At 38.0% G+C, this 14,028-nt stretch overlaps 1 protein-coding gene across 2 annotated transcripts; it reads left to right on the top strand.

Annotated features, from left to right (window-relative positions):
• Positions 1-5,618: 5,618 nt before the first annotated feature.
• On the top strand, positions 5,619-13,247 carry LOC137746115 (DExH-box ATP-dependent RNA helicase DExH12). 2 transcript variants are annotated; one of them, XM_068486184.2, is made up of 4 exons: positions 5,619-5,753; positions 5,917-8,904; positions 9,340-9,729; positions 9,882-13,247. In XM_068486184.2, exons 2-4 carry the CDS (start codon positions 5,947-5,949, stop codon positions 13,071-13,073), a joined length of 6,540 nt encoding a protein of 2,179 aa, XP_068342285.1. In that variant the 5' UTR covers positions 5,619-5,753; positions 5,917-5,946; the 3' UTR covers positions 13,074-13,247. The 2 variants fall into 2 exon arrangements, with proteins under 2 accessions (XP_068342285.1, XP_068342286.1); XM_068486185.2 differs by having other exon boundaries at positions 5,631-5,753; positions 5,933-8,904.
• The last annotated feature ends 781 nt before the right edge of the window (positions 13,248-14,028 follow it).

Raw genomic sequence — 14,028 nt, 5'->3', positions numbered from 1 at the left:
AGTTTTAGTCAAATTCTCCTGTTTCTCATAAAAACCAATTGGTTGTTCTTGTGTTGCTTGATCATCGTTGTCCATCATGTTTACTTTCTCCGCAACGCCGCCTACTTCAGATTTCACATGGGTTTGGAGCGCCTCCACGGCCGGCCTAATTGATGCCAAATTAAATTCATGATTAGTCCCAAAATTAAAGAACAAATTATTCAATATATAGTATGCGTATATATTACAGTTGATCACGAGGCAGCATTGGTGCGGGATCCTGCTCATCATCATTAGATCCATCATTTTTAGTAGAGTTCTCCTGGTTCTCCGAAACAATTGGTTGTTCATGTGTTGCTTGATCATTGTCGTCCATCATGTCTACTTTCTCCGCATCCACGACTTCTATCACTTGCTCATCACTACTGACCCGGTCAGCCTCCACTCGACGTCCTTGCTGATGATCATCGTCCATGACGTCCACTTTCTCAGCCAGATCTTCTACTTGTTCATTCTTTATTACGACTTGCTCATTTTCCACAACATGGACTTTCTCATCGACTGCAACGTTCACTTGTCCTTTGAGATCAGTATTTGCCACGGTCTCATCCATTGCATGCTCGGGGTCTGGGTCAACAGATTCTACTTGCTCCTGCTGCAGGAATTTATAAGAAAAATTGATCAGCTTGATTTTTATTAGCTTTATTTACAAGATAAATTAATTTATCAGCTTATTTTTATATCAATTCATTTGTCATCAGCTTACAATATCATCCTTTGGTGATTGCTGTGATGCGTCGACTTTAGTACCATCCGCAGCATGCCCTTGCTGAAAAAACGATTAAAAATATAGAAAACTTCATTTTAATCCTTGGCAAAGATGATTTTTATATTAAAATTATGAGTAAGATCAAAATCTAATTTAATAACCTTATTTATTAATTATATTTTGATTTTTTAATTATTTCTCTTTTTCTTCCTAATTTTTAATGTATTAATTTTATTTCATTATAATTATAATTTTCATTTCATTTATCGTAATATATTTTGTTGTAAACATTTAGATAAATTAATTTTTGTTATACAATATATTTCGATGTACTTGTCTTCTTCATTTAGGGACATTAAATTCATAATACATGTCGGCGCACATTTTGGTACATACATTTCAATACAAACATTTAGGTACATTAATTCAATATAATACATTTCGGTACTAACATTTCGGTGCATAAAGTTCGGTACACATATTTAGGTACATTAATTTAATATAATACATTTCGGTACATACATTTAAATACATTAGTTTAATATAATACATTTTGGTATACATATTTCGGTACTAACATTTAAGTACATTAATTGAGTCTTTCAAGTTTGAAGAATATTAAATAAAATTAATAATTAAAAAACTCTTTTTTTGGTCAAAAAATAAATTAAAATTTTGTATGTTAATAAATTTAAATATTTAATGGGAGACATTGTACATTAATTATTTTGAATTAAGGATACATCAAGGGATTATAATCAATATGTAATCTAACACTAGGTTTATTTTAAATTTCAATCTTCCTGAATGATTAAAATTAAAAAAAAAAACCCTTCAAAATAAATATTTTCAAAAGTAAATAAGTATAATTATATTAAACAAACTCATTCAGGCATATATATAATTGTATGACGTCTATGATTATAGTACTAATTAATAATTAAGAATAAATTAAGCTTGACTCATTGATGACTACTAGGTACGATGCTCCCTCATTAGAAATTATATACAACAAAATCCAATTTTACTCCAAAGTTACTAATTACTCTAACATAATTTCATAATTATGAAAACCTTTAAGAAAGTCGAAAGCACTCAAACTAATGCGTGATGTTGCCAATTTGCCATGCATGCTCTTATTCTTGTGTTTAATAAGTTATAAAATATTATCTAATTTTTTACTTATTAATAATTTATATATATATATATATATATATATATATATAGTGGGAGGCAAACATGCATATAAAAATAACCGAATTTTTTAAAAATATACTTAGAACATGGGTACATATGCTATATATAGCATACCATCCCGTATCAGGTACATTGAAAAACTCTCAAATAATCCAATCAATTTATTAAATAGATGCAATAAATTTATACTGAAGCTGGTTGACGCATTACCTCTATCTCGTTCGTAGGTTCCAAGGTGACTTCAACCACCTTTTCGTGTGTAGGTTTTGAAGTGACTTCAAGAATGTTGTTGGAGGAGTTGGTATCAGTTGACATAGCTAGCATAGTATAGAGATCCTGTAAAAAGATTTTAAAAAATGTCAATCGAATCTTACAGAATAATATATGACAAAAAAAATCAAAATAAAATGAACGATTACACACAAAAAATGTAATTATCCCAAAGAACTAAGTGAAAAAGGGTATTGTGATTGCATAAACAAAATGTAGAATGTATATTCAAGAAAATAGTAAATAAGGAAAATGTGAACAATAGTTATGGACTGTTTGTTTCCATACGATACACCACAATATTAAGAGCATCGCTGCTGGCAATTCTAATATTTTTATATTCAGATATCCCGGTTGACAACCCTAAACTATATTCAGAACATTACCGTTGACACTCCTAAAGTACTTTTTGTACACTTAGAATCCCATCCGGTAACCCTAAATTGTGTCGTCTGGCAACCCTAAACTACATTTTTCATAATCAGAGCATCTCGACCAGCAACCCTAAACTACTTTGTACATATCAGGCATCTCTTTATTTTGGGCAACCTTTGAATAAACTTATATTTGAAACGTTAAACTGAAAAAAATCACAAATTAAATTTGTAGGATACAAGATATTGAAATACTACTCGCTAGTAAATAAAACATACAAGGACTGAATACCGATTGAGTTTTTTCTTTGCTACACTAAAGAGGAAGAGGAGGAGACGGCGTTGCGGTGAGGATTCTTACAGATGAAATTTTATGTCGATATATATAGGGTAGCTGAAATATCAACTTTGGAACTTTTAATAAAAAATAAAAATATTATGTTTGGCTAATATGAAAGGAAAGAACATGAAAAAAAAAGGACTAAATAAGGAAATCCCAGGTTAGCTTGAATGTTTATCATGAACTATATTACAATCAGTGAATCTACAAGACAATTGCAATTTCTTGTTAGGTTTTGACAACTTAAGTAGTACTGTATTCAGAATTAGGAGGTAAAAACCGAAAAAGGGAATGATTTAAATTTTGTAACTATATGCACGTATATTATAAAATACAGTAAAACAAAAAAAAAATCACATGTTAAATTTGCTAAAATTGACAAATTATTTTGCATGGAAAAATTAAAAGAGATATAGAAATTATAATAAACATAGAATGTATATATTTAAAAAACTTCCATAAGTGTATACTAATAGTAAGAAATAAATCTCTCAATAGTTAGAATGTATGACAATTAGATTACTTATAATACTGTTACTATAAGTAGAAATGAGAATATTCATGTATCAAATTTCCTCATTTTCTATATTAATATAATCATAAATAGGTTTCTTTATTATTTATTTAAGAGAAAAACTACCTCACAGTTTGACGTAAATTCTCGTGCCAATATTATAAAATATTGTGGCAAAAACATAAGATAACGTAGAGTTTATAGAGAGTACACTTTAAGAGTTTTCTTAGCATTTCTCCTTATTTAAGGGAGATGAATCTCTTTTTCTTTTTTTTTTTTTAAAGGACAATTCGAACTAAGTCTAGGCGTCATTGAGGTTGGTTCGATTTTAGGTCTGAATTCAGCACAAATTTTACATATTGTAGTTTGTTAAATTCGAAATCAGAATCAAACAACAATGGTTAAGAACCGATTACATCGAGGCACCAATGTTGCGGTGATTTGTTTGGTTTTCGGTTTAATCAAATAAAAAATAGAGTACTTTGATCCATATATGATGACATATATGGAACTTAATCTACCTATCATCCCTGAATAAAACAAAACTTAATCTACCTATCATCCTTGAAAATAGTCCAATGGAATTTTATTTTCCATCCATTTATAAACATACTAGGATATATGCTAATATACACATATAAATATATATATATATATATATATATATATATATATGTAACCTATCATATAGATTAGTTAACACAGTTAATTAGAACCTACGATGGAGGTAAAAGAAAAAATTAAGATACGAATTAGGAGCAGGAAAAAGGAGAAACAATATTTAATTCTGAAATTGAGTAAAAGAAAACTTATAAATAAGGATGACATTTATCACAATTAATAAAAAGATTAAAAAAAAAAAAAAGTTGATGCTGATAATAAATGAATGGATATAACCCAATAAAGTGGACTAAACCCAATAATGAAGATCATTCCTACAAAAAGTCATTTGAATTGAAGATCATTTGGTCATCCAAACTTATGAACCAAATCAATGGTATAGGTACTAAGTAGCATAGTGAACCATTCATTAATTTGATATATTCGGATGGCTAAACAATTTCCGATTTTAATAATTCTTTATAGGTATGATCTTCAAATAAAGATTTCGAAGTTGAACAGTTCATCATGAAATTTCTATGATGAAGATACGCTTTTGCAAGTAAGGAATGAGCTCATCTCCCAATGGGCTAATACAAGTAATATTATTTTATTATAAGCAGTTTAACTTGGTTAACCCATAATTTATAAAAATCAAACCGCATTATGAACCGATCCTTCCGGTTTGGTTTGTAGGTTTGTTTGTTTGTTTATTTTTTATTTTTTTGGGTTTTGTTGTTGTATGCAAAAGCAAGGAATGAGCTCATCTCCCAATGGGTGAATACAAGTAATATTATTTTATTATAAGCAGTTTAACTTGGTTAACCCATAATTTATAAAATTCAAACCGCATTATGAACCGATCCTTCCGGTTTGGTTTGTAGGTTTGTTTGTTTGTTTGTTTATTTGTTTTTTTTTTTTTTTTTTTTTTTTTGTTTTTGTTGTTGTTGCTGTTTTTTTTTTTGGTCGATTGTAGGTTTGTCTGCTCACCCTAATTTGAAGTTTTGAACCTTCTATTTCTTTGTCTTCTTTTCATAGATCATCGTCCAATAAATTATTTCAATATGAAACTATTACTCATTTGGTTTCCACTATGACAAGTTTTTTAGAACACTATCTAGTGGTATCTGAATAAGTTAAAGTTTCATCATAAAACTAAAATAATATTTAGAATAGTTCAACCGCTTATAAGTCATGTAAAGTTTCTTTTTTCATAAACCGTATATTTATTCTCAACAGTATTACTCTTCATTGGTGAAATGTCTTATATTTGAATTTTAAAAATGACGAATTCTTTATTCCTGCATAATTTAGTGTAAATATATCGTTATATCAAAAACTTAAACAAAAACCAATTAAGAACTCGATCAAAATATCATTTTGCGGACAGTTTGTTCGTGAATTACGATTCAATTGAATGATGAGAAATTCAGTTTTTTTTTTTTTTTTTTTTTTTTGTTTTGGGCAATATTGGTGCCGAAGCCCATCAAGATAAAGATCCACATAGAAATCATATTGGCCCAGAAAAGCTTCAGCCCAAATCCTCAGGATGCCCAAGTAATCCATGGCGGTCACATTTTTCTACACATTTCTGTTGAAAATTATATCAGAGCCGATATCAAACCAAGAAAATTGCAGATAGAAAATCAAATTAAATCAAATCGTCGTTAAGCTCGGATTACACTCCCAACTCGCAAGTCGCAACTCGCTGTGAGTGCTTTCATCTTCACTACTTTTCCCGCTAGGGTTTTATGTTTGCGTTCATTTCTAGGGTTTTGTTTTACTTGTATTTTATCGAATTCGGATTTTACGTATATTGAAGTTGCAGTAAAACCCTAGACTGACTTGTTTGGGGTTTTTAATTGTTTATTAGGGTTTCTGTGGTTCAGATTGAGATCCCGAAATGGCGCAGCATTTGGGCGGCGGTGCGGAGGCGCACGCCCGGTTCAAGCAATACGAGTACCGTGCTAACTCGAGTTTGGTGCTGACCACCGACTCTCGCCCGCGTGACACGCACGAGCCCACCGGCGAGCCGGAGTCTCTATGGGGAAAGATTGACCCCAAGCACTTCGGTGACCGGGCTTACAGGGGTAGGCCGCCGGAGCTCGATGACAAGCTTAAGAAGTCGAAGAAGAAGAAGGAGCGGGACCCGAATGCTGAACCTGCCCCGGTTCGACAGAGTAAAAAGCGGCGGCTTCATGAAGAGAGCGTCCTCACGGCCACTGAGGAAGGGGTTTATCAGCCTAAGACCAAGGAAACCAGGGCTGCCTATGAGGCCATGCTCAGCGTCATTCAGCAACAGTTGGGTGGCCAGCCTTCGAGTATAATAAGCGGTGCCGCTGATGAGATTTTGGCCGTTCTTAAAAACGAGAACTTTAAGAACGCTGATAAGAAAAAGGAGATTGAGAAAATGTTGAATCCTATACCCAACACCGTCTTTGATCAGTTGGTTTCGATTGGGAGGTTGATTACTGACTTTCAAGATGGGGGTGATGCTGGAGGGTCTGCCGTGGTTAATGGTGATGAAGCCCTTGATGACGATGTGGGTGTTGCCGTTGAGTTTGAAGAGAATGAAGATGATGACGAGGAGAGTGATCTTGATATGGTCCAGGAGGACGAGGAAGAGGACGACGATGATGTGGCTGAACCACATCAGTCTGGGGCTATGCAAATGGGTGGGATTGATGATGATGAAATGCAGGAAGCAAATGAGGGTATGAACCTTAATGTTCAGGACATTGATGCATATTGGCTTCAGAGGAAGATATCTGAAGCTTATGAGAAACAGATCGATCCACAACAATGCCAGAAGCTTGCTGAAGAGGTGCTCAAGATACTCGCTGAAGGTGATGACAGGGAAGTTGAAACCAAGCTGTTGGTTCACCTTCAGTTTGACAAATTCAGCCTTATTAAGTTTCTGTGTCGAAACCGGCTGAAGATTGTCTGGTGCACGCGTTTGGCCAGAGCCGAAGATCAAGATGAGAGGAAGAAAATTGAAGAGGAAATGTTGCAGCTGGGTCCGGATTTGGCTGCAATTGTAGAACAGTTGCATGCCACAAGGGCTAGTGCAAAGGAGAGGCAAAAGAACTTGGAGAAGAGTATTAGAGAAGAGGCTCGCAGGTTGAAGGATGAGAGTGGTGGAGATGGGGACAGGGGTAGGAGGGGCCTTGTTGATAGAGACGCTGACAGTGGTTGGTTGAAGGGGCAGGCCGAGCTGCTTGATCTTGACAGCCTTGCACAAGAGCAAAGTAGATTGTTGGTTTCGAAAAAGTGCGTGCTTCCAGATGGGTCTTACAGACATCCCAGCAAGGGATATGAAGAAATCCATGTGCCGGCCTTGAAACCGAGACCATTTAGTCCTGACGAGAAGCTTGTTAAAATATCTGCCATGCCAGAGTGGGCTCAGCCAGCTTTCAAAGGAATGACCCAGTTGAACAGGGTACAGAGTAGAGTCTATGAGACTGCGCTTTTCAAGGCGGACAATATCCTGTTATGTGCTCCTACTGGTGCTGGAAAAACTAATGTTGCAGTGCTCACTATACTTCAGCAGTTTGCGCTGAACATGGACAAGGAGGATGGTTCCATAAACCACAGTGATTATAAGATTGTATATGTTGCACCTATGAAAGCTCTTGTTGCTGAAGTTGTTGGAAATCTTTCTAATCGTTTGAAGGATTATGGTGTCACTGTGAGGGAGCTAAGTGGTGACCAGACATTGACTCGCCAACAGATCGAAGAAACTCAAATTATTGTCACAACCCCTGAGAAGTGGGATATCATTACCCGAAAGTCGGGAGACCGTACTTACACTCAACTGGTCAAACTTCTTATCATTGATGAGATTCATCTTCTCCATGATAATAGAGGCCCTGTTCTTGAAAGTATTGTCGCTAGAACTGTTAGGCAGATTGAGACCACGAAAGATCATATTCGGTTGGTGGGGTTATCTGCTACACTCCCTAACTACGAAGATGTGGCATTGTTCTTGCGTGTTGATCTTAAGAAGGGACTATTTTATTTTGATAACAGTTACAGACCTGTCCCCCTTTCTCAACAGTATATTGGAATCATGGTAAGGAAACCATTGCAGAGATTCCAGTTGATGAATGATCTCTGCTACGAGAAGGTTGTGGCTGTAGCTGGAAAACATCAAGTCCTTATCTTTGTCCATTCGAGGAAAGAAACAGCCAAAACAGCTCGTGCAATAAGAGATACTGCACTTGCTAAGGACACCCTTGGTAGGTTTCTGAAAGAAGACAGTGCGAGCCGCGAGATTCTAACTACTCATACAGATTTGGTCAAGAGCAATGATCTCAAGGATCTTCTGCCATATGGCTTTGCTATTCATCATGCTGGATTGAACAGGGCAGATCGCCAACTGGTTGAGGATCTCTTTGCTGATGGGCACGTACAAGTTTTGGTTTCCACAGCAACACTTGCTTGGGGTGTGAACCTGCCAGCTCACACCGTGATAATCAAAGGGACTCAGATCTATGATCCAGAAAAGGGAGCATGGACTGAACTAAGTCCTTTGGATGTTATGCAGATGTTGGGGCGCGCAGGAAGACCTCAGTTTGATTCGTATGGAGAAGGGATTATCATTACTGGCCACAATGAACTTCAATACTATCTTTCTTTGATGAACCAACAGCTTCCCATTGAAAGTCAATTCATATCCAAATTGGCTGACCAACTGAATGCTGAAATTGTTCTTGGAACTGTTCAGAATGCTAGAGAAGCTTGCAATTGGATAGGATACACTTACCTGTATGTTCGCATGTTACGTAACCCTACACTCTATGGTTTGGAAGCTGATGTTCTCTCCAGAGATATTACATTGGAGGAGAGACGAGCTGATTTGGTAAGAACCGCCCAAACTTTTCGTTTTTTGGTGTTGGCATTTTCATTGCTTTGCAGCATTAGTAATAGTAGTATAGTATATAACCATTCTCTTAATTACACAAGATAACAAACAAGTGCATATCACTGGAGAGGAAACGCATGAACATAAGGGGCTTGACGTAGTAATTTAAAAAATTGTATTGGTTATAGGAATTTGTTTGTCCCGTTCTATTAGATATTTTATGGCATTTGAGTCTCTGTGTTGAGTTGTTGATGGTTTACGGGTTTTGATATATTTTTATCCTTACTTCTATCTGGTTTCCCTTGGACTCGTTTAGTTCTTGTCCATTCTGTTCTTATCGTTGCTGTGGTACTTTGCGACGTTTATCTGGATTCCTGCATTCTGTATTTCTTATGAATGTCTCATGTTGTCTTCAAACTTTTCATTTTGCAGATCCATTCCGCTGCAACCATCTTGGACAAGAGCAATTTGATTAAGTACGACAGAAAAAGTGGATATTTCCAGGTTACAGACTTGGGTCGCATTGCGAGTTATTACTATATAACTCATGGAACAATATCCACATATAATGAGCATTTGAAGCCTACCATGGGGGATATTGAACTTTGTCGATTGTTTTCGCTCAGTGAAGAATTTAAGTACGTTACTGTGCGGCAGGATGAAAAGATGGAGCTAGCAAAGCTTTTGGATCGTGTTCCCATTCCGGTGAAGGAAAGCCTGGAAGAGCCCAGTGCCAAGATCAATGTCTTGCTGCAAGCATATATTTCACAGCTGAAGCTTGAGGGGCTTTCATTGACATCAGATATGGTCTACATTACTCAGGTTTGTATTATTAATTTCATGCTCTTTTCTCATTTATTGCTTGAGAGACAGTTAGGATTGTGCTGCAGCTTGTTCTAGTTTATGTATTTATTTTGTCTCTTTTATTCTGTTATTCATTTGTCTGCCTCTCTTTTTTGGCTTTGGATATTCAGAGTGCAGGGCGTCTTCTCCGAGCTCTTTTCGAGATTGTCTTGAAACGAGGATGGGCTCAACTAGCGGAAAAGGCTATGAACATGTGTAAGATGGTTAACAAGAAGATGTGGAGTGTCCAAACACCTCTTCGCCAATTCACTGGTATTGCAAATGATATTTTGATGAAGCTGGAGAAGAAGGATTTGGCCTGGGATAGGTATTATGACCTCTCGTCACAGGAGCTAGGGGAGCTTATTCGTATGCCAAAGATGGGAAGAACACTTCATAAGTTCATCCACCAGTTCCCCAAATTAAACCTTGCAGCCCATGTGCAGCCGATTACTCGCACTGTATTGAGGGTGGAGCTCACTATCACACCAGATTTCCAGTGGGAGGACAAAGTTCATGGATATGTGGAGCCATTTTGGGTAATAGTGGAGGATAATGATGGCGAGTTTGTTCTTCATCACGAATATTTTCTGCTGAAGAAGCAGTATATTGATGAGGATCATACTTTGAACTTTACAGTACCAATTTATGAGCCCCTTCCGCCTCAATACTTCATTCGTGTGGTGTCTGATAGGTGGCTTGGGTCCCAGACTGTTTTACCTGTTTCTTTCAGACACCTCATCTTACCGGAAAAGTATCCTCCACCAACAGAGTTATTGGACTTGCAACCACTTCCTGTGACTGCATTAAGGAATCCGTTATATGAAGCTTTGTATCAAGATTTCAAGCATTTCAATCCTGTCCAGACTCAGGTCTTCACTGTTTTGTATAATTCAGATGACAATGTCTTAGTTGCCGCACCAACAGGGAGTGGGAAGACCATATGTGCAGAGTTTGCTGTATTGAGGAGTCATCAGAAGCGCTCTGATAATGTCATGCGTGTTGTGTATATTGCACCTATTGAAGCTCTTGCTAAGGAACGGTACCGTGACTGGGAGAAGAAGTTTGGAAAAGGTCTCAATCTGCGAGTTGAATTATTAACAGGGGAAACGACCACAGACCTAAAACTACTTGAGAGAGGTCAGATTATCATCAGCACTCCAGAGAAATGGGATGCTTTATCCCGCCGCTGGAAACAGAGAAAGCATGTTCAACAGGTTAGTCTTTTTATTGTAGATGAACTCCACTTGATTGGTGGTCAGGGTGGTCCCATTTTGGAGGTAATAGTCTCTAGAATGAGATACATAGCGAGTCAATCTGAGAACAAGATTCGTATTGTGGCCCTGTCAACTTCTCTTGCAAATGCAAAGGATCTTGGAGAATGGATAGGGGCTAGCTCTCATGGCCTTTTCAATTTTCCTCCTGGTGTGCGCCCGGTGCCTCTGGAAATACACATTCAGGGGGTGGATTTGGCTAATTTTGAAGCCAGGATGCAAGCAATGGCAAAACCCACATACACAGCAATTGTCCAGCATGCCAAGAATGCGAAACCAGCTCTTGTGTATGTTCCTACAAGGAAACATGTTCGACTAACGGCTGTGGATCTGATGACCTACTCAAATGCAGACGGTGGGGAGAAACCGTCATTTCTGTTGCGGTCTGTAGATGATATTGAGCCTTTCATTGAAAGACTTGGTGATGAAATTTTGAAAGGCACTTTGCGAAGTGGAGTGGGCTACTTGCATGAAGGTTTAAGCAGTTTGGACCAAGAAATTGTGTCACAGCTTTTTGAAGCTGGGTGGATTCAAGTTTGTGTCATGAGCAGTTCAATGTGCTGGGGAGTGCCTTTGTCAGCCCATTTGGTGGTTGTGATGGGAACTCAGTATTATGATGGCCGGGAAAATGTTCACACTGATTACCCTGTTACTGATCTGTTGCAGATGATGGGTCATGCCAGTCGCCCTCTGCTAGATAATTCTGGGAAATGTGTCATCCTCTGCCACGCGCCTCGTAAAGAATACTACAAGAAGTTCTTGTATGAAGCATTCCCTGTTGAAAGCCATTTGCACCATTATCTACATGATAATCTGAATGCAGAAGTTGTTGCTGGAATAATTGAGAACAAGCAAGATGCTGTCGATTACCTTACATGGACTTTCTTGTACCGGAGGCTCACACAAAATCCCAACTATTACAATCTCCAAGGAGTTACCCAGAGGCATCTTTCTGATCACCTCTCCGAGCTTGTTGAAAATACACTGAGTGACTTGGAGGCAAGCAAGTGTGTTGCTATTGAGGATGACATGGACCTTTCTCCTTTAAATCTTGGCATGATAGCTTCATATTATTACATCAGTTATACCACCATTGAGCGTTTCAGTTCTTCCTTGACTTCCAAAACAAAGATGAAGGGTCTTCTTGAAATTCTAACTCACGCTTCAGAGTATTCCCAGCTTCCTATTCGACCAGGGGAGGAAGAGGTGGTTCGGAGGCTCATTAACCACCAGAGGTTTTCCTTTGATAATCCCAAATGCACAGACCCTCATGTTAAGGCAAATGCTCTGCTTCAGGCCCACTTTGCAAGGCAGCCTCTGGGTGGGAACCTAGCGTTGGACCAGCGAGAGGTGATCCTTTCCGCAAGTAGGTTGCTTCAGGCAATGGTTGATGTGATTTCTAGCAATGGCTGGCTAAGCCTTGCTGTCTTAGCCATGGAAGTCAGCCAGATGGTGACTCAGGGTATGTGGGATCGTGATTCGATGCTTCTACAGCTTCCTCACTTCACAAAGGAGTTGGCAAAGAGATGCCAAGAAAATCCTGGAAAAAGTATAGAGACTGTGTTTGATTTGGTTGAGTTGGATGATGATGAAAGGCGCGAGCTACTTCAGATGTCAGATTCACAGTTGCTGGATATTGCACGCTTTTGCAACCGGTTTCCCAACATTGATATGCTATACGAGGTGCTGGATAGGGACAACATAAGGGCCGGGGAAGAAATCACTCTGCTAGTCACTCTTGAACGTGACCTCGAAGGGAGGACGGAGGTTGGCCCTGTGGATGCCCTGAGGTATCCCAAGGCCAAAGAAGAGGGCTGGTGGCTTGTAGTGGGCGATACCAAGACAAACTCGTTGCTCGCCATCAAGAGAGTTTCGCTGCAGAGGAGGGCCAAGGTGAAGCTCGAATTTGCTGCTCCCACCGAACCCGGAGAGAAGAGTTACATTCTTTACTTCATGTGTGATTCATATTTGGGATGCGATCAGGAATATGATTTCACTCTTGATATCAAAGATGCAGCCGGGCCTGATGATGACAGCGGCGGAGAATGAGATGTTCTCTGACTCTGTTCTTCCTAGTATTTTCGCTTTTGTTATGTTTTTCGATTTCCACCGTTTCTGTTTCTTAAAACTATGGTTCTTATGTTCCGTACTGTACTGGCTGATCATAATTTTGTTACGAACTTATTGAAACATTGTATTTATAAAGTCATAATTTGAAACAAATATGAAAGAAATTGTAAATCTTATTTATTATAAAGCATACATACATATAACCGCAAGTATGAATCATAAAACGTCATTGGGCTCGGTAAAACTCTTAATACATAAAATACAATCACTTTGGAGTAGGTTCTTCTAGTCGGATGTAATCGTACATAAGCCCTGCAAAAGGTCCCCAGTTTCTTGATTGTGTAAGATAGATGGTGTTGTATCCTTGTTGTAGTCGATAGCTCGCCACATCAACACTGAAGAACCAGTACAAACCATGAATTCCATGCCTTGCTATGGCATTGTCCCTCCCTATTAGCCCTGTCGAAAAATGAGGTGGGTCGTTCCGGTTGTTGAATCTAACTTGCAGTTCGGCATAGGTGGCCGAGGCCAACGCCAATTGGAGCGTATAATTTCCGGTGCTCCAAACGTTTTCAAGTTGAAATACAATTTGCCACGTCGTTGCCTCATATGTACCATTTATGTTCCTTGTCACATGAGCATAAAACCAATCATCACTGTAATTGTTGGTACCGATGGTGTAGATGAGATCATGGTTAGGGTAGTAATCTCCGTATCGTTCCCACAGGCCATATTGCCTAAACTTATTTGCGGAATTGTTGGTAAACAAACGGTTAACAAGGCTTGGATATGGATCCGGTATGTTGAACTCTGCGGCTGACCGATCTGGGATGCCGATCTCCCACAAGGTTGGACCATTTCTCGGAGGTTCAAAGGTAAGATTAATTAACTTAATTTCACTTGCTGGTTCAATTGTAATATCATACTCGTACTT

Source organism: Pyrus communis, chromosome 12, assembly GCF_041283825.1.
Source record: "Pyrus communis isolate YQ-2024b chromosome 12, ASM4128382v1, whole genome shotgun sequence".
Taxonomy (NCBI): Eukaryota; Viridiplantae; Streptophyta; class Magnoliopsida; order Rosales; family Rosaceae; genus Pyrus; species Pyrus communis.
This window is presented reverse-complemented; position numbering and strand designations above follow the sequence as displayed.

Coding starts and splice junctions, on each gene's coding strand:
- LOC137746115 (XM_068486184.2), top strand. CDS start 5,947: ATGGCGCAGCATTTGGGCGGCGGTGCGGAGGCGCACGCCCGGTTCAAG. Junction 8,905..9,339: donor AGGAGAGACGAGCTGATTTG/GTAAGAACCGCC, acceptor TTCATTTTGCAG/ATCCATTCCGCTGCAACCAT. Junction 9,730..9,881: donor ATATGGTCTACATTACTCAG/GTTTGTATTATT, acceptor TTGGATATTCAG/AGTGCAGGGCGTCTTCTCCG.